Consider the following 21,495-nt stretch of genomic DNA (forward strand, 5'->3'; position numbering starts at 1 on the left):
AAAAGCTATTGTAATTTTGAAATCATAGAAAAATATCTGAGATCCCATTTTATATTTAAAATTCTGCCTGCTATTTCATTATTGCAGACATTTTTCCTCTATCACACTTTAACCACCCTGTGCAGCAAATAAAGGGCTAAGGAAAAAAAACAAGAACAAAAACAAAATGTAAATTGAACAAGGTGACTTAAAAAAGCATTTAAGACAACAGCAGGTTGGGAACTCACAGGCGATGATTGTCAGTCTTGCAGACAGCATTTTGTCAGCCGTTGTGAATTATGATCAAACAGCAGAACCTGGCTTCTTATACAATTTCTCCTGGTTTAAATGTGCACACATCCATAAGTAGAGGAGTTTCGAAAACCAACAATGAAGAGCCCTGCAGGGTATAGACAGTACAGTGCATACAGTACAGAATTTAATTTCCAGACATGTGTGTGTATATACTATATTATTATAAATAGATGACATAGTGTCTCATGATGTTATCTAAATGTTTGATATCCAAATATGATGTGCTGCCTGAGGAGTTTTAGTGTATGCACTGAATGATATGTATAAGAAAATTAGTCTTGTCCTCAATTGTAGAGTTTTTTTAAATTAATTTGACTCATGATATGATATTTTTGCAGTTTTAAATGTTGAATGATATGCTTTGTATTGTGGTAACATATATTGTGATATACTGCGATTTGTTAACCTTCGACGGCAAATGATGTCCCCCTAAAGAAAACTCAATTGTTAAGATAGTTTTTCGGTCACTTCAGTCATTGTTATTGTGGCAAATCTTATTTAGTGATCAGAAAAAGATTTTGATATTAGCATTCTCATAGCATACCAAACGTTTAGTTTTTATTTGTAATATGAGTAATTTATATAAGAAAAAAGATACTTGCATCTGTGTGTCAATGTGATATTGCCACACAAAAATATTGTGATACCATGCTGTATCGATTTTTCCCCCACCCCTAATCTTAAATAACCTACAAAGTGATTTTGGTTCACAGCGAATGACATTGATGGAAAGCACATATTCAAGTATAAAGAATGTGCATTGCAAAATATGTTTCCCAAAAGTACAGCTGCACAATAAGCAAAAAAAAAAAAAAAATGAAATCATTGGGACACGCAACCCCCCTCCACCACGATAAGGTGGTAGCTCAGGGGAAGCTGAATGTACCAATGCATATATGATTATCTCAAAAAAGATAATAACACAATCATGAGCTGCAGTCTTTTAATAATTCATCACATCACATCTTTGTTGAAATGTGTTTGGATGAAGTCTGTGGATGAACTGAAGTCAGTCTTCTCTGGGACGCTGTTATCAGAAGCAGATCTCCTAAAAGTTACAAGAAAACTTCTTCAGGTGTCACATAACAAGTTTTTAAAACTGTGTGCAGTACATGTGTTTGTTTTAAGGCTTACCAATCACAGACAAAGGTATTCCACAAGAGCGTACTTGGGAAGATGATCACAGTAACTAGGTTTTCCAAGAGTTCTAGCATTGGGAACAAACGAGCAACTTCCCATGCCCTCGCACCTGAGGGTACATTTTTTTTTAAAAAGCAAAGAGAGTTATTCATGTAGAAACAAACCATTAATGTAGAAACAAACCACAAATTCAGTTTACCTTAAAAAACTAAATCAGCCACTTTGACATACCAACAGTAACAATGCAATAAAGATTATAATTATTACCAGTACTTACACTGTAAATGTGTATCTAGCAAGTTTATTTTACTTTAAAAATTGCCTTGAAAAATGTAAGTAAATATAGCTATCAGTCTTAATTTACATTGACTTTATATGTAATTGTTAAGTTTACTTTAAATTTAGCCATATTTACTTAATTTTGTTAGGATGTTATAACTTAACTTAAGATGACAAATGTAATAAAATCAGTCTTTTTAAGTTTTAGCAACTTCAGTAAGCCAACTTTACTGTGCTTAACACTCAGAAAGAAAAAGGCAAAAGTCTTTCGTCTCACACACTCACCTTTTTTTAATGTATCCATTGTCGGGACTTGAACAGAAGGTCATTTTTGAAGGTCTCCCCTTGGTGCAGGTGTTCTCGTCAAAACGGCCAAATTTGGTGCTTGTAATCATAAGTCGGCGTCCTCTGTCTGAGGGTGACACAAAAATGAAGACAAAATATGTTATAAAACAGAACAGAACTACTGTCAGCCAGTTAGCAGTTGATGCAACTTCTTAATCAACTCATTAAAATGTCATCTCACACAAATACCATGGTCCAGTGTGACGGATTTAGTGGCGTTGAGTTTGCAAAACTGAAACTTTGTAGGAGTAGGGTATGTAGGAGAACTATAGTGAGCGATGCAAAAACATAGGTGCTCCTATCTAGAGCTAGTGTTTGGTTTGTCCATTATGGACTACTGTAGAAACAACATGGGGGGCTCCTTGGAAGGGGATTTGCTTTGTAAATAAAAATTGTCCTTCACGCCTTCACAAGTATTAAAGTGTTCCACAAATTGAAGAGAATAGATTTAGAAAATTATTTTCTAAAATGCTTGGGAATGTCCAAAAACAAATTCTATAATAACTTACTTATATATTTAATAATATTTTCCATTATTATTATTATTATTATTATTATTATTATTATTATTATTATTGTTTAAGCACATTTTTCCAGGTCATTTGTTTGTTTACTAGTTGTGATTTTTTCCTCTTTGTTTTTTTTTTTTTTTGTTTGTCTTAATTATTAGATATATTTCTTCTACTTTTTACTTTTCTAATTTTATTTTTTTAAAGCACTGCCTATCTTCACCGCAGGCAGTGCTGTGAACAGCACCCCATCCCATGGCAATGAGCGTGTAAAACAGCTGACTCGGCTGAACTTCGGTCCAATAACATTCAGCGAGCACGCTGCTCCCCAGTTGTTCATATGTGGTTTGTTTTATTGTGAAAGTGAGGGCACTTATGGGTGCAGAATTTGAGCCAGCACTCGAAAAATTCAGATCCAAAGGAAGATGACTATACGTATTTTTATATTTTAAAAAACCTAATGGAGAGAAGGCTAATCTTTTCTACCATCCAAACATTTCCATAATGCCAGAAAAAAAGACACATTCTTACCACACTTGAGGGTTGCTCTTTGATTTTCGCAAAAAACAACTTTGCGCCTATCTGTTCAAACATTAGGAGACAAGGTCAGTTCATAATTTCAATCCTTAAATCATCTTAACATCTTCAGTGGTATCTGCAGAATTGTGCTGCTGTACGTCAGCAAGTCCTCTGTAGGGCTAAAAAATACTCACCAGGACTTTTTGTGTAACACATGTAGCTGATTTGAATGAAGTTTTCTTCTGAGCGATCGCACGTTAACATGTCGGGATGGGGTTTTGGCAGTCGGCAGCGTTGCATGCCATCGCAGCTTATGAAATATTAGAAAATGTCAAGATTTTTCACAGAAGAGATTATTTCATGCACAAAAAAATGTCCATATAGGCAATTTTATAATTGACTACTGTTATTATTATAATTATTATTATTGTTATGATTTTGCAATTGATAATGTCTCTAAAAACTAGAGGTCAAGCCCCCTGGAAGGGGTCACAGGATAAATTTTAGGGGTCATGAGATGATTGATGGGGCAGGAAGGAAGAAAAAACAAATTTCTGTGAGTCTGCGACACCCGTTTTTGCAATCATTTTATTTTATTATATAAAATAAATAAAACTAAATTATTTTATTGTTCCTCTGTATGCATTTATATTAAATATATAATAATAAAGTTAAATAAAGAACAAAATAGCAAAACCCTTACATGGACTGGACCCATCCTAACATGGACCAGTGGATGCATTTCCATTTTGGGTACATGGCAGGTTGGTCTCTGGCAGAACAGTCAACAGAGCTCTTTGCGCCATACTCCATTGAAAATACGGTAATCTCTTGTCCTTCAGCTGAACATACACAAAACAAAGATTATAAAGCAACTCGTAACAATGGATGATGATCGAAGAGTGAAGCGGAGAGCTTAAGACTGAGAGAATAAAGGTAGTGAGAAAAAACTGATTATACATTCTCTTAAAATCTCAATAAATAATAGGATACATACGGCATTTCAGCTCGCTGTTGACACCAGGACAGGCCACATCAGTGTAGAACTCTCCTGTAACAAAAAGTATAAATAACATTTACAAATGTATTTTCTCAGTATCCTTCAGTCATTTTATAATTTTTATTTTCAATTTTGCATTTACTTTTAAATGAATAAATAATAATATTCCTGCTGCATGACTAATGCCTGTCACTGTAAACAATATGCAACATTTCAACCACCTCATTTCTCTGGGGGCTACTTTTAAAATGATTATGGGTGCAACTTTGGGTGAGAAAGTAGAAGTAAGTTGAATTGACTGTCTATGGTTAGTCCCAGGAGCTGTTGAAAAGACACTTTTATGCTTGTTTTGTATATATTTTGCAGATATACTTTTCCTTCGGATACTTTTCTTAATTAATTATTCAAGCTATTTTGATTGACGGTGCTACATAGATTGTTTTTTTTTTCATCTTTGTCTTTAGAAAAAAAAAGTCTGTATTTTTTAAGCTTGCTTAAGAGTATTTTTAATAGTTTTTAAACTCCAATTCTTGGTATCATCTACCTCAGTAAGGGTCATTAACATCATTTACTAAGACAATGTTTAGATACATTTTTTATGTATCCAGGATATTTTTCAGGGCTCCCTTATTTATCTATAGGTATTGTATTGTATAATTGTTGCTGTCTAATGTTCCCAACAAGTTTTTTTTCACCTTGTCTCTCAGGGCTTTCATGTAGCTTTACTTTTCTTTCTTTTTTTGTCGATTACTGGATAGTTTTTTTAACTAGAAATTATAAAACTCAAACTAACAATAAATTATGAATAGCTGTTTACAGAATTAAGTTTATAGAACAAAAGCAGACTGAATAGTTTGTGAGAGATAAAGAAATCATGACCGTTCACAACAAAAAGTTGAACAAACAAAAAAAAGTGTAAAATAAAGTTTTAAAGGCACAAAAAAAAGTAAATAAAGAAAGGAAATCAGAGGAAAATAAATAATAGAAATCGTAATAGTTTACCCTTAGCTGTCCAACACCAAATTGCAGCCAGGACTAAAAGATAAAACAGTAAAAAATTATTCGTGATCATGTAAAGGATGCAAAACATACTGTGGTTGCATATTGAAGTTACCTTCACAGTTAAAAAGCATTTAAGACAACAATAGGTTGTGTACTCACAGACAGTGATTGTCAATTTTGCAGAAGGCATCTTGTCAGCCACAGCAAGTGATGACTAGCAAGCAGACCTCGGCTTTTTATACAATTTCTTCGTCTTTTGTTTCAATAACAAACACAAGCATGGGGGTCCTGAAAATCAATGGTAAACAGCCCTGAGGGATACACAGACTGCATAATATTTAGTTATTGGACACGTGTCTGTGTGTGTGTTTGTGTTTGTGTTTGTGTATCAGAGGTGTGGAGTTACCTGACCTAACACCAATGACTCCTGACTTCCTGACAGGACTTGAACCTTGTGACTTAAAATCTTTGATACTTCTCCCATTCCTTGTTTTAACATATACATGCAATTTTTAAAAAGGTATTTCAGACTTTTGTAAATTGAATATGTTATTATGACCTTACATTTGGTGAAGAGCACATTATGACTTGTGTAGGACTCGAAACTTTAAGTTTAGGACTTGGGACTTTACTTCGTCACAGCAACACTTTTGTTTTGCTCCCATTTTTTACAGGTTTTATTTAAAGATGTAAGACTTTTTCTATGCAGACAAAAGAATAATTTCTCTCAAATGTTAGTCAGAAATTAGTTTAAACCCATGTTAATGGGCACTTCTCCTTTTTACAGTATATCCAACCAGCCTCACAGCCACTTTAGGGTGGCTTTAGGGTAAAGTGCACATTTAAGAGTCTCTTTTATTGTGGTCCTCCCATAGCACACTTGTATTGTAATGATGCAGTTTAAAAAGCATCTTGATAAGCCAAACCTGTCAGGCAGATGAATTATCTTCGAAAAGAAGTGCTCACTAACATGAATTTGGACCACAAATTTGGGACCAAGATTTGAGAGAAATTATTTTTTGTGTGCATTAAACAGTCTTAGATCTTTAACTTTACCCTGTTAAAAACAGGAGCAAAAAACAAATGTTGTGAAAGGTTTGACATTTTTTGTTTAGTTTACATAGGTCGCGAGATGACATGACTTGTCATTTTGTGTCTTAAGGTTATCTAAATATTTAAAATCCAAATATTGTGTGTAGCTTGAGGAGTTTCACAGAATGCACTGACCAGCATGTCTGAGAAAGTGCTTTATGGTTTTTGAAAACATCAAATGTCATGAAAGGTTCAACCTCCATCTACGAGTTCTTTTTCTGTACAGTCATAAGTGCATTTGTTCCTCTAGTGCAATTATGGAGCTCTATGGCACAGAGGAGAGGAGATATGGGTGACATCGATTCATTGTTTGATCTCTTCTCTTTGTTGACAATCAGAAAAACAGTGTAATATCGGAACTTCTTCAGTCGAACAATACCTGCTTTTGATCCTTATTGTGCCAGGGTGTGTCCTGTCTCTTCGTCTGATCAGCAAACTTTCAGTTGCTGCCATTTCTGAAGCCGCTCACCTCCAACGAACAGTCAGTTAAATGTCTGCCTGACTGGCAAATTTGTGATTCCTAGGATTGCAAAGGAATGACCCGCCCAACTCTCTCCCCCCAAAACAAAGACAGGGTTGAAAATTCTTCTTTTTATTTAACCTTCTCGAATGATACCAGAATATTATCAACAAGTATAAAATGGAGATAAAAAAGAACTAAAAATCTCACTGGGGTCTTTTTTCTTCCACAGATATGTGAACTGGAGGAAAATCTCTGGAGAATATTCACAGATGAACAGCACTGAGGCATCCTGCAGTACTCCCACTCATTACACCTGCAGAAACATTACATCATGTGACTACTGCACATCCTTGCAGCTGACAAGAAATTCACAAGATGGGCTTCTTCAGGTAAGATTGTTGTATAAATAATCATACTGTTAGATATTATTAGTCTATGATAGTGGAAGAATATCATTTAAATTAAGCTTAATGCGTTATTTACCCTGTGATCCAACCATTTTTTTGTAGTTTTGTAAAATGAGAAGCCCTAAAGGTATTGCTCAGATCTTTTGAAGTGGGGTTGAATGAAGTACTTTTCCATAGTCAGTATATCAACAAGATAATGAATATTGGTATTAAACTGCCAAAACCGATTCTGGCATAATTCTGTGTTGGGTAGAGCCCTAACCACACGTCATAGATTTCTGGGGCAGCAAATCAAACTAATGTCATTTTCATGAACGAACTGGTAATAATTGGCTTTTGTCCAAAAATCTGGGAGCAATCATGATCTACTTTTATGCTGCATATGGCATGAGTCTGTGGACAGCAGAGCAAAGTGAAAAGAGTTGGGTAGCCCTGTGAAACCTGGATTGGCATCATTGTTCTTTTCCTGTCTTCAGATGTCTTTCATAAATATTTTAAACCTTCGAATGTTGAGCAGATTGGTTCAATTTCTTTCAAAAACGTAGGAAAAAAAGGTAATGCACAACTTGGCAAGAAATGTCGTGCAAATCGCAAGAAATTAGTAGATTTAGAAATTTATTTTTATAAAAGCGTGGGGAAAATTCCCTGAGAACTATATCTAAAATTATAATTATCATATGTTTAAAATTATTTTCTTATAATTACTATAATTTTCATTTCTTGTTTGTTTATTTGGTTTTTGTATTTTTTTATTTTGGTAATTTTCTTGCACTTTACTAATATCTTTCCAAGTTCTTAAGTTGCTCATTGCCCTCTTCCCATATTTTTAAAAGAAATCAAGCCTGTTGACTTAATGTTGTTTGCAATGCTTATATTTACACACTAGTTGTGCATTTGCATTTGTAATGAAAAGTCAATAAAGAAGTTAAATAATAAAAAAAAGTCCAGTTTTAAACGGACTAACACACACAAAAAAAAGAAATCAAGCCAATCTGCCCAGGTTTCAAAGGATTAAGTTACCTCATTAAGTTGAAGGTGTGCCGCCTGCAGCTCTTTATCTAGCAGCTCACTGTGGCTGCTCAGTCTTGTTCCATTACCTCCTGTAATATTTCAAACTGATTCACCGTCAAAAAATGTCTACCTCTTCAAACTTGACAACATAAACATCCTAAATTAGCTCCCTTATATTTCCTGTGGGCATTTTTGTTAATGCAGTAGCTGACAGGAAGTAAATAAGGACCAAAACTGATGCCCTAATAACAGATTAGCAATTAAAAAAGGTCTATAAAGTGTAATCTTCTGGGACTGGAGGAGTCATCGCCGCAGCAACAGCTCCTCAAGGTGAAACCTGCCAAAAGCAGGATAAAGTCAGGGTGATCTGAAGCATGCCCGGGTCCTTTCAAGTTCAGTCATCCATTAACTCAGCTCCACACTGGGTGGCACTTCCCCTCAAAGGGGTGCCAGTGGATAAAGGTGTTCGGCTTAAGTTGAGAAATTTCCACAGGAAAATAGTCATGTATGCACTGACACTATGCATTTAAACAAATGAATACGGATGTTTTTATGTGTTTTAGGCAAGGCAAGGTAGCTTTATTTTGTAAAGCACATTTCATATAACAAGGCAATTCAAAGTGCTTTACAGAGCAATAAAGTATAAAACATAATAAACTGTACAGATTCACAATAAAAGAATGAAAAGATAAGATATAAAAGGTAAAATTAATTACTAAATGTTTTAAAAATTTGAAAACAAAACTCACCCTAGCAAGGAGAAGGACTTTGAAGCCAGATTTACACAGGGACAGTGTTTTAGGTTGGCAGTGTGAAAAACCAGTGTGAAAAGGCCTGGATCTTTGGTTATTTTTGGAGAACAAATTGTGCTCAATTCCTGCACAATATTATTCCAGAATTTTGAGATCTTAGGACATTCCCAAATATGGATATTTTTTAAACAAACTTTAAATATTACATTTCCTTGCTGATCTAGAAAATATCTTGAAATTAATCCTCAGGCGGTAGATTATGACATTACTGGACAGTCCTATTAATGCCACAGAGCAAATGTTTCACAGCAGCATATTTCAGCATATTGACACACTTCTTTTGAGATATAGAATTTCAAGGCCTCGATTGTTTTGTGATACTAAAGTGATGCTGTGTGATGCTGCTACCAGCTGGATAGACTTTTTTTCCTGCCCTGATCTGACAACCTCCTAAGGATGTGGCTGCTAGCAACCAGCACAGGTCAAAGGTCAAACCACCCTGGCTAGTCTGTCCATTCAGACCTCGAGGTAGAGAACATACTGATTACTTTTGCTTACTACTTTGCGAATTTTTAGATTTTGACCCAGCAGTTTGTGACTGTGGCAGATTTTTCCTACTATTTACTACTTTACTATCTACTACTTTGTCTACTTTTTCTCTATTTATTTTTACCATTTATTTTCAGGCTGTTTTCTTGTCACCTTTTACCAACATCTTGCAATTTACTCATTGCCTTTTCCCATGTTTTTGAGAATTAGATAATTTACCCTCTTTACGTAGGTTTAAATAACTGTGAAAGGGACCCTAATACAGCACAAGAAAAGCTGATGTACATCCAGGTTTCAAAGGGCAAAAGCAGAATAATAGCTAGTCAGCTTCAGAAAGTTTTGCCTTGGTTTTAAGTGTGCCCGCATCCGATATTGGCAGAGCAGTATCAGATTTTTAATCGACTCGAAAAGAATAAATCTATCAAAAGCAAGTGAGTGAGCTCTGAATGAGAAGAACAGTCTATACTGAACAAGACAGATACAGGCATTGATTTGGAGAAAACTGTCAGGATGTGTTTAGTGTATGATTGAATACCTGAGACTTTGACCATAGTGTAATAATCTTTAGCAAAGAGCCCTAGTCTAGCCCTGAGTCCTGTGCTGCAGGTCAACAAGACTGAGAAGTCACATTCCTTGTACATTTCATAATTGTTTTAAAAATGGGAATTTAGAACAACAGCCTCATGACTCATGCATCCACAGTTACTTCATATTACTTGATGACCTTTGGCTATGCAGTATTTCAAAAGGCCAATAATTGTATGAGTGCAGTGTATTTAGGAACACAGTCTTTGTCTTTGTTCAGTGTTAGCACACCTTAGGGTTCAACAGCTTTTTGCGCACAAGTTTGAACAGGTGATTCCTGTGGAGATACTGCGAGTATACAAAGATAAGCAAACACTGACAATAGCATTTTAAGACCTGATACAGAGTACTGATATCCTGATCTGATACGATGTTACACAGCTAAACGCAAACTCCTCTAAGAGAGTGTTTTGCTCGGGATCACCTGGTTCATGTAATTAATGAAAAATAAAATGCAACAATATTAGAAATTTTAAGCTGAAAACAAACTTTGTAAGGATTGATGCTAGAATGGTTGATACAATTGATTGACTAGAGTGAAAAACATTGTTCATCCAATCATAGTGCCAAATGTTCAGAGAACAGGGGTACAAAATACCTCAACAGCTGTAGCAATTTCAATTCTGCCAGCACAAGCCCCAGCGCCAAGGGTCTGATCCTAAATTTTCTGTTGCTGCTGTTACTCAGGTTAGAATTAGCGCTGCTAATGGCCACCAGCCGCTAAATGAAGGTCTGTTTTCAGAGCTGCCACATGCTCTCCCCTCGGCAAATAGTCTTATAGTGGTGCTGGCTGGCTTGCTAATTCTTGTCTCATTTATGGTCGATAAATGGAGACAGAGAGCGAGAGAGGGGCAAAGTGGAGCTTAGCTAATCATTGTGTGCTGCACATTGGCTCATTCTCATTCTGAACTCGTTAAAAACAACTGCTTGGTCAGTGATTTTGGCATTAGACACGAGGCAAAATGCCACCTTTTGCAGCGCTATGAAACGTCTATGAGTGGTATCAGTTTATAATGTGGCCAGACAGCAGCTGTTGCAGCGGTATAATACGCAGACGGATGGCATGACTTTGAGATGCTGCCAGTAGCAACATAATATAAGGAGTTGAAAAAGTCCCTATAGGGTAGCTGAGAAGGGTGGTGGATGGGTCCAACAAACCCTGAACTTTCACCCAGGTGGCCAGTGTTTTTTATCAAAGCTGTAAATGTATTGAAAGACAGTATGGCTGAATCCAAATGTCCAACTTCCGGACTTCCGGACTTGCGGACTGAGCACTGAAGACTTCATATGTAATGTCATGTGTTCTCTGTCATCATGTAAAGTCTGTGAGGGCAGACTTTACATGATGGGGTTGAATATTATTTCTGGCCTACATGATTCAAGTAACATTTTTATACACGAATTTATAATAATTTTGTTTTAGGTTTTAGTCAGCATTTGAAAAAAAAAAGTACAGCACCATATCTGTATTGCTATGAAATGTGGATAATTTAACCTGTAAAATCTGTGAAGTCTGCACCCTGAGCTCTGGAAGTCTGCAGAAAGTCCACTTGGGGCCCTCTGTAGACTTGGTAACTGTGGATTTGGACAGCTCTCAGCACTCGCAGACTTCCAGTGAATGCGGCCGCAAAGTCTGCAAGTCTGCAAGTGCAGTGAAGTCGAGACTTTTGGATTCAGTCTGTGCATTTAACAAGCAGAAACTGCACATTTTTTGTGAAAACGGATGTGTGAAAAGACATAACACATAACACGGCAGGAGGATACCTCAAGCATAATTTGTAGATCCTAACCGACCCTAACCAAGCAGCAATTTTCGACAAGCCGGGATGAGAATCTGTTAACTAATCACTCGAGTAAAAGAAGACTTACCCATTTTAAATGGGAAAAAAATGAAAACAATATATGTCAGTCAACACTGACATTGTTTGTTTTTATAGGTCCACTACAAATAAAATAAAAGGCTTCAGTTGATAAATGTATTACGTATAATTCTATCTAATGCAATTATTCCAAATGCGTATATTGCATTGTATTGTTATATCACTGCCCTCCAGTAGCATGAATCACTGTCACGTCTTTATTCTTAGCCTTTCTTTTTATAGCAATTCCAACTGTCACACGCATGCTGTTTCTGCCTGTCACACACACACACACACACACACACACACACACACGCGCGCGCACACACACACACACACACCTATTGGTTGATAACATTATCTAAAGGACTTTGAGTGCAGTAGCTTGTGTGTGTGTGCCTGTGTGTGTGTGTGTGTGTGTGTGTAGGTCATACATGGCAGCCCAAGAAATGTGACCTATCCGTGGTGGTGCAGCTGTCGTTCCCAACCTGAGGGAGTTGGGGGTGAAGCAGTGAGATGGGTGAGAGAGAGAGAGACAGATAACATGAGCTGATTTAAGTACTTAGAAGCCTAAAAAGGTTAAAAGTGTACTTTTTAAAAAGTACTCAAATGTAGTTATGGGAAACACACCAAAGCTGAAGGCCTGAGATGTTTGACATTTAGAAAAGAGGATCTCTCTCTCTCTGTCTCACCACGCTTCAGCGGGGTTAAAGCTGTTGAAAGGGGCCATGGCCGTGGCTGCTAATGCTACATGATCTAGGGTGGACTTACACCTACAGCCCGTGCTTGCTAAAGGACACATTGAGACACGGGCTTTAGCAAATGATTTGAGATGAAATATTTTGCCCCATGGATCTTGTTACCTTAACTTGGACTTTGCGGGGATGTCGAAAGGGATTCCTTTCGGCTTTAATGTCAAAAGTGAGGTAAGATGCATTTCTTTCTATTATCAAGTTAAGTCTTATTTAAGCCAAGACATATTAGTAGGTTGCATATGCAGAAAATCTAAATGATGTATTCTCTGATGAATAATTATGGCATTCTGTTCATGGCCATTGGTTCGATTTCTTTCTTCGATTCTGATTATTTTGAAGCAGGGTCAATACTAATTTTTGCATAATCGATAGACCAGTAACAGCTGTGCTTTTTTGCTCTCTTATTATCAATGTGCACTTCAGTCATAAAGTCAGTAAAGAAAAGTTGTCATTGTCATGTTATGCCTTTGTTACATTTTTTTTTCAATAATAAATAAATATATTCGATGCCCTCCATGTCAATTTTTCACCTGATATAGCAAAATATTTATTCTCAAATCATTTGCTAAAATGGTATTGATGCATTTGAAGGTATTGTATCAAAGTTAGAAATTCCAGTATTGTGATAACACTTGGACAAAGACATACCAGAATTACTTTGGAAAAGGTGTTAAAGAAGTTGTGGGTAGGCGATGGGAAGCAAATCTTGGCCTTCACTGGCAAAGTCCTTTGTAGGGCTATCAATGTCCTTAAAACGTTTGAAATGTTATATGCTTCAGAACACCGCTGGCTGCTGTTTTTAATGTAAGTGATGTAAGCACATGCCAGTAACCTCTTGACATGTGTTATAATGGGATGAGGTGTCAGGACACGCCTTCTTGACTCCTCGGATCGTCACATCCTGGCTACCATGACTAATTCTGTCTGTGTCGTATTAGGTGTGCATTGGCATCAAAATAACAAACATGGGTGGCGTGTAAGAAAAAAGTTAGGTTTGCAAAAGCGGATTCCAACAAATGAGTATACTTAATGAGTTTTTGGGGACTTGCAATAGATAAAGGCTTTGTTAAACATTTGTAGTCTCCAAGCCAAAGCTGTTGTGACTTGAGTCATTTTCTCAGAGTTAATAAAGCTCCTCAAGAGCAACAGAAGACTCCAGCAACTGTTTTCACAGATTGAGTAGCAATCTAGTAGACTCTGACATGTGAAACCCTTTAGTACCCGTTACTGAATGTAGCATGCATTGTTTTCTTATTTATTATTCTTTTTGCACACCTATGCATTGTTTTCTTATCTGTTATTTTTTTTGTACTCCTATGTCATCATTTTTATTGATAAGAAGTAGCCTTGGGCAGTATTTAATATCTTACACCTTCCTGAAATTCCACCAGGGTATACAGTATATAATGCTTTAAGTGTGTGCCGCACAGCTTTTTAGACCAATAACGACACAATATAAACCCACAAAATGTTAAGGACAATAATATTCTCATACATATGGTCCTTATTAAACATACTTTCTCTCGGTCACAGAAGACTGACAATTGCCTCATAAACGCATTATAAAACTCACTTTATTCACACCTAACAGAAACAAAGCAAAACTCACCCAAACTGTCTTGGATACCCTGTTAGTAATCTAGTTAGTAAATCCAGCAGCTCTCATTTGGTTGAAATAAATCCTTAATTCACCAAGCTAGATGTTAAATATTGAGAGCTGGCTTTTTACAGTCCTGGAACTTATCCTTCCACTACTTGGTGTTGCGGTGTCTTTCAGCTCAGCTGCCTGTTTCACCAGTAGAGACCAGAGACTTCCTGTGGTGCATGCTGTGCACTAAATACAATGACGGTATTGAAAAACATACCTTAAAGTAAGTCTAAATACCCTGGTATACTGTAATACTGTGATACTGCCCAAGCCTAAAAGGCAGTCATTGTTTGCTGAAATGCAAGAGGCTGCTTGTCATAAAAAAGTAAATTAACAATGATGTTTTATCTGATGAGCTCATTCACTCACACACAGTGTCTGTAGTCAAACTGAGAAATATCTAAACATAACTTTGATGTCATCCTGATTTATGCACTCTGGTCATTACAGTCCCCAGTGCAACAGACCAGGTCAAACATCCTCTGCACTCCCCGTGAGCCCAGAGACATCTGAAGTGATGGAGTACTTCAGAGGAGGTCTTCAATAACTGCAGCTCATCTTGATACCCCAGTAAATTACAAGATAAAAGGTACAGTGAGTAGGAAAGTCTGAAAGAAATCAAGATGGCAGACGGCCCTGGATCCAGTCCCAGTCTCAACATCTCCTCCAAAAGGCCCAAAATCACCAAGGACCAGATTGTTCCAGATGCCAGGGATGCAGTGCAAGAACCAGCGCCGCCTGTTTTCATCCGTAAACTCCGTAAAGCTGCAGTAGGAACAAGTTGTGATATCCGCCTGAGGGTGTCGGTGGCAGGGTTTCCAAAACCTTTGTTGACCTGGTACCACAACGATGAGCTCCTCCCTCCATCAGAAGCCCAGGACTCAGGTGGGCTGTGGATACGAGACTGCCGAACGAGCGATGCTGGCTTGTATACTTGTGTTGCGACCAATGAGCTGGGAGAGGCAAGCTGCAGTGCTGTGTTGGCGATTATGGACCTCGGTGAAGGTAATTACAAACAACTAAAACATACACTTCATTTCACAGGAGAAGTTATTACATTTTATGTTTAAGCTTCAGTCTAGTTTTAGTTTAAACAGGTAAATGTCAGGTCATAGTTTTTTAAAAGACAACTTTTGTAACCTGGACACTATTGTCCCATGTTTTTGTGTCCAAGTGACTAGGGAACAGCAATTTTTGAAACTGGTCCAGTTTTTAGTCACAGGGCTGCAGCCAGCAGCGGCGAAGCAGGCTTCAACGTAAACACTTGGGGTGTACCTTCAATTTGCGACCACTGAAAGCGCTTGTTGGGGAGAATCCCTAAAGCAATAGACCTTTTTTTGAACACTTTGAAACCTGAAGCAGTTTTAAGGTTTAATTCCTTTCAAAAACATCAGAAAAAAGGCAACAAGCAACTTGGTAAAAAATGTTCCACAAATTTAAAGAAAAAATAGATTTAGAAAATTACTTTTAAAAATCTAGAGCAACATATTTAGGGGAAAAAAATCTATATTTATAATTAACCTAATTACACATGAAAAAGTTATGTTAAAAAAAAATCAGTTGAAAAATACCAAATACTCCCATTTTACACTTTTACACCTTTTGTGTACAGAATACTGGTTTATTTATGACCAACACTGGAACACCAGTATATTTATGGATAAAAGATCAAAATCTAATCACCATTCTCAACACTTTGTCTTTCCTAATTAATATTAGATCCCTTGAAACATGATCCCAGACAGTGAGAGCTCTCCCAGACAAAACAATTATACATCCAAGACGTTGTTTTGATCATCAGACAGTAACCCTGTCTTCCTTGTCTGCAGAGCAGCACTGGGGGATGTTTAAAATTAGCTTGTGGATGTAAGTAGAGACTTTTCGGAGGGGAGGAGTCTCACCTGCCATTGCTTTCTATTAGCTGCACAGCTGAACCTTTGGGTGTTGTTTGTTATGTTTACTGAGCTGAGGAAATTGGGATTTGAAGACCTGGCAAGAACATTCCTAAAGTGAGGATATGTCTAATTTAAGACAGGAAACTTGGGGAATTCCCACGAGCCTGGGAAAAGTTGCTCTCCAGATTATGAAAGCAGAGAAAATTAGCCTGTTTTTTGGCTGTGTACATGATTTAATTGTCATATTGGCATCAATAGTCTGAAAGTTTGCAGCTACTGTGTATTGTCATATAGTGCAAACAGCACAATGATATTTTATAAGGTTGTCAACATGATAGAAAAAGGTTACATAACTGATTTTATCGCCACAGTTCAGAAGATCCAATGCTAATAAGCTCAGCATCATAACTGGAACTTTTTATGCAGTAGTTTGAAATTAAGTTGTCTTCTGGGGTCATACCATGTGGATTGTTGAACATTGTGTCTATTTCCATTTTGGAGTTAACAGTTCAACGAGTTCATACGCGAAAAATAAGAGGGTTCGTACAAGGCGATGCTTAAAGTACTTGAATTTGGAACTCAGACACTTAAAGCCTGGGATACCTTAAAAATCCAACATATCTTTTACTTTGTCTACCAGAAAAGTGCTTGAAGAAAACTTAGGGGAGAGCAGAATGATTAATTATTTTATGAAACTTATTAGAGAGATGTTTCTAAGTAAGCCAATAATGCCCATACTTGCAAGTGCTGTGTTTTCTAATGCTTTATGAGGAGCATGAGCTTGCGCCAACAGGCTGGTAAACGCCATTATATTGTCGGTGGCAGGATGATATGCTTAGTGATGATTAGTGTCTGTGCTTTTTCTGCTTCTTAACAGTGAGATAAATGATTGTGGAGAAAACAGTTTAAGCCTTGAAATGAATGGAAGTGCTTGAAAAAGCACCTGAAAGTCCTTAAATTTAACTTGTATCGTATAGTATCGACCCTCATAAGGTTATTTTTTCCTGAATATTGTTTGCATAGTTGTCACTAAGGATGACATGTTCAAGATTTGAACTTTGCAAAGAAAAACATGTTACCAAGTTCAGAATTAAGCTGTTAAAAAAACAGTCTAAGGCTTTTGGCACTCAACATTTTCAAAATTAGAACACTTTGGTGAGCCAGTTTCGCTCATCTTGGTCGTTCTGTCACCATATATTCAAACAGCAAAGCATGAACGACATAAAAATATATGTTTGAAAAGCCTCAGTCAAAGCAACACCGTCTGTCCCACCTTCCACATCATCATGATCATATCTCACTCTCAAACTCGAAGCATCTTGCTTTCAGTTGACTTTCCAATGCACTGGATTACAAACAATTCAGGGCATTTTATAAGGTAAGCAGTTAGTTTCAAAATGTAACTTTTCCCCAAAGCTGCAGAACAGCGTGAACGTGCATCTAACATGTCTGGATTTAGTTTCTGGCACTTTAGCATGATGGATTTGAATGAATTGCCCATTATTATTTTCCATTCTTGTCAACTCTGCCTTGCACAGATAAGGATAGCATACATCAGTGACGTTTCAGTGGCCTCCTTAGGCTTAACTCTCCTCCATGCCCCAGTAACTAACTCCAGGATAAGCATATCCCAGAGCCCCATTTGTCTCACATAGCCATATATTTGTCATATATGATAGGATCTTCTCTGTTTTAGTATGTCATATTGATACACAGTTGGCATGCTTTGAAAACACTTGGAATAATCATGTACCTTTGTTGCAGAGAGTAAGAAAAACAGGAATAGTAAAGCTATCACCAGTGATTATTTCTCTTTAGATAAAAACAGTATTTCATGCACAGTAAGGTGTAATTGCGCTGCAGTTGCATTGTGTTCAAGTCTTTTGTTACCGCAGTTAAATATATCCAAACTTCAGATTCTATTGAGTGGTGATTTTCTACTTTGAAGGGCCTAATGAGCAGAAATTGTTGTAATGATTTTTTTTAGAGCTGGCTCATCAGTTGCATTTTGCAAAGATATTTACATTTTGTTCGGTGGTGTAAATACTCCAGAGCAGTTTGCATTATCTGTTTGATTGGCGTGTAGGAAATGGAAATAAAATGTCCAGTGAGATCATTGTACTGCAGGATAGATTCGATCATGATCTCGCCGCCTCGGCCTGCAGAGAAAGTTGACAGTTGAGCTCACATGTCACCAGCTCTCACACTATGAGCTGGCACGCACGGTCCAGCTGGCGTATCACTCAGCACCTCTCTGCCTCCTGGTTTTGATCCTCTTACATCAACCCATGCCAGTTTCTGCTTTTTGACCTCTGTTCCTCATTACCTATTTCTGCTCTTTGTTTCTGCCTTTTCATCTGTCAGTCACCGTCTCTTCTTTTGTCTCTCTCTGCTAAATTCAGCTCGATTTAAGATAGGACTTGAATTTATCTCCCAAGGCTTCAAGACAGTAGAGATGGCATGCTTTTTTGGGCCGGTTTTATATTTCTTTCTTGTCCCTATTTTAGTTTAACTTGTTTTAATCCATTTTTGTTCTCCTTTGTTACTTTCTTTCACTGTATGTCCAGAGCTGCAGGCTTGATTTGAGCTGTTTCTTCATATGAACTTCAAAAAATATCCAGAGAATCAGGTTTCCCTTTCACACATGTAGTACACAACAGGAGATTGTCCATGTCAGACGCATTCTCACCTACTGGAAATACTCTGGTTGAGGCGAGGGGTGGCGCCTGGGTAGAGCTTGCGTGAGTCAGGACATGATGTAGATAATACCACAGTCACGAAGCTGGTTTGTAATTTGGTCATAAATAACAGAGTCTCTTGCTGGTCCTATAATTTGTCTGACAGTTTCAGAGGGTCCTTTATCAACAAAAGTTACCAAATCTCAGTGTCTCTGTCCAGTTAGACACTTTTGTTGCTGTCTTCATGTGAATGAGCCTGCTCCTTCAATAGAAATGTCATCAACACGCCCACTTGCTCTCCGAACAATGACCTGCTTCATTCACCCATGGCTCAATTGCACATTAAACTCACTTTGTACTAGAGAGCAGGCAGAGTAAATTTTTGAAGAGGAGTCATATGGGGTATTTATGCATAGACAGTGTATTACACAGAGTAGAAGGCGGATGGCTCATCAACTTTAAAAATGTACTGCTATGGACTGGGGGCACCAACTAAACATAATTTAGATGCCTAAAAAAAATCCCACCAAAAATATCAATATTTTTTGAGAGTAATTTCACCGCTTTACCTTTCTGTCAGACAGCCCTTTCTGACGAGAGAGCTGTTAATGGCTTCACCTCCCCATCTATGCTCTCATCAAAGCCAGACTCAATTTACAAAAGTAAGTAAGTTTTAGCTTGCTGAACACAGGTGCTGCTGGTCTACTGCTGCTTTTGTCAGTTTGTTAGTTTGTGGCATTGTGTGACTCTAATGAATCCAAACTTACCCCTTTAAAACACCAAAGTCACTCAATATCACAATTAAAATAACTGTTTCAGGCAGCAGTAGAATAGCAGCTCCTGTGTTCAGCGATTGTTAAATCATTGTTTTTCTAAATAGAGTCTGGCTTCAAGGAGAGCAGTATATCGGCTTCATTTCCCCATTGTAATCAATATCTGAGAGTGAGGTAAAGTGTTGAAAATATTCTAACATACACTCAAACTGCGATGTTTTTGGTGCCTTCCAAAGCCATACATTGCTTAGCTTCCATGTCAGACTCCAGACTTCATAATGGGGTTGTGTTGGCCAAAATTTACTGTATGTAATGTACTGCTTACAGATATATTTTCTGCGTTATCCCTTAAATGTTTAATCCAACTGATTCCCACGTTTGCGTTCTCACATTTTTTTATTTTAGGTTTGTAGTGCATGTGTGAACGGGGCTTTGATCCTGGCTGTTGGAGACTTACTTAAGACTCTCATCTAAAGACTTGACCTGAAAGCAAAAACATCCCAGGTCTTGTCCTTGTAAAATCCTGGAACAATAAAAAATAAATAAGACATTGACAGGCAGGGCTTGCATAGATGAATATTTAATTCTCAGGCTTATGCATTGTATATCTAATGTGTAAGAGACTTGTGACTCAACTGGGACAGCACTGTCTCTTTGTTTCTTGACTAACTTTTGACAGATTAATGCGAGTATTTACATGATAGCAAACAGGTAAATGGTTTTTTTACAGGTTTTTTTTTTTTTTTTTACCAATATGTCATCATTTTTGTCCATTTTCTAGGTTCTAGCTGTCGTACTATCTCTCTGACCTCTGCCTCCCTCCTCCATATCCCCCTGCGGTTATTTATGGCCTGGTATGTGCCGCGTTGGCCAGAGGGCTCGTGCTCTAGTGATGTGTGGATGCCGCCGGCCCCTTCTCCGATTGCACCAGCAGACATCACAGATAATTATAGCATCACCACGGTCAAGACGCGGCGCTGTCACACTCAATCACGGTCAGGGTGATGAAAGAGAGACGGGGTGGATATGCTGTGGTGGTTAGGGTTGCAAATGTGTATTTGTGTGGGTGTTTGTAAATGTGTGTTTGCACATGTTTGCGTGGTTAGTTTTAATGGCAGTTCTGGCTGCTTTTGAGCATCACTTGGTGAGTCAGACTGACAGTCAGGTCTGTCACTTTAAGATATCACCCTGAGAGATCAGACCAACCAGAAACCAGAGTAGTGCTGTGTCACGAGCCCAGACTACTTTATTGACGTCACTCTCTTTTGATTAACATACTGTCAGGCATGAAAAGGCCGGTGAGCAGTTTGATGGAAGCTCTGAAAAAGCAGTACATCGGTCACCTGTGGTATTTTAAGCTACTTTTACAATAGCTCATTGTTGTCGTATTGTGACGCAGAAGCATATGCTTCCCAGACATGACTTGCAGTTACTCGTAAGATAACATTTGTTGCAGCTTTTTAAAGAAGTGGTTTCAAACCTGAGGGTGGGGACCCCATAAGGGCTTGCAAGACACATTTCTGAGGTTGCAATTTTTATTGCCTTTTTTTGTTTTGTGTCTGTTTTTATTGCCTTTATTTGTAAAAGGAGGAGAGAGAGCGGATGGCATGCAGCGAAGGGCGGAGGTCGGAGCATAGCCTTTGTACATGAGCTACTGAGCTAAAATCCATAGACATATGCATCCTGTAATGACAGTTTTTTTTTGGGAGGGAAAAGAAATACAGTGTATGAATATTATTTGCCACCCATTTCTTGGCTATTTAGTCAAATGAATACAGTCAGAGTACTGATGTGAAACAAATGTATTGTTTCCCACTATATGTGCAATTTTGACCCAGCGCAATGAAAAGGTTGGTTTTACTGTCACTGCACCTGGTGTTCTGCTACTCCATCTGTGACCAGAGTACACTTTTATTTTTCCACTGTTGTTGGTTTCAGGT

The 21,495-nt window shown here is 37.6% G+C and overlaps 2 protein-coding genes across 2 annotated transcripts in view; one reads left to right on the top strand and one right to left on the bottom strand.

Annotated features, from left to right (window-relative positions):
• The window catches only part of spega (striated muscle enriched protein kinase a), an 85,970-nt gene that overhangs the window by 6,142 nt on the left and 58,333 nt on the right, over positions 1–21,495 (top strand). The window contains 2 exon segments of the mRNA XM_042512895.1: positions 6,873–7,032; positions 14,660–15,214. Of these exon segments, the coding sequence (XP_042368829.1) occupies positions 14,833–15,214 (382 nt within the window). The 5' untranslated portion in view covers positions 6,873–7,032; positions 14,660–14,832.
• Positions 1,432–5,278, bottom strand: LOC121963088 (L-rhamnose-binding lectin SML-like). Its single transcript, XM_042513456.1, has 8 exons — positions 5,248–5,278; positions 5,089–5,121; positions 4,084–4,137; positions 3,790–3,928; positions 3,281–3,396; positions 3,099–3,149; positions 1,999–2,125; positions 1,432–1,543 (listed from the first exon to the last, which is right to left on the bottom strand). Exons 1-8 carry the CDS (start codon positions 5,276–5,278, stop codon positions 1,432–1,434), a joined length of 663 nt encoding a protein of 220 aa, XP_042369390.1.

This window comes from Plectropomus leopardus, chromosome 24 (assembly GCF_008729295.1).
Source record: "Plectropomus leopardus isolate mb chromosome 24, YSFRI_Pleo_2.0, whole genome shotgun sequence".
Classification (NCBI taxonomy): Eukaryota; Metazoa; Chordata; class Actinopteri; order Perciformes; family Serranidae; genus Plectropomus; species Plectropomus leopardus.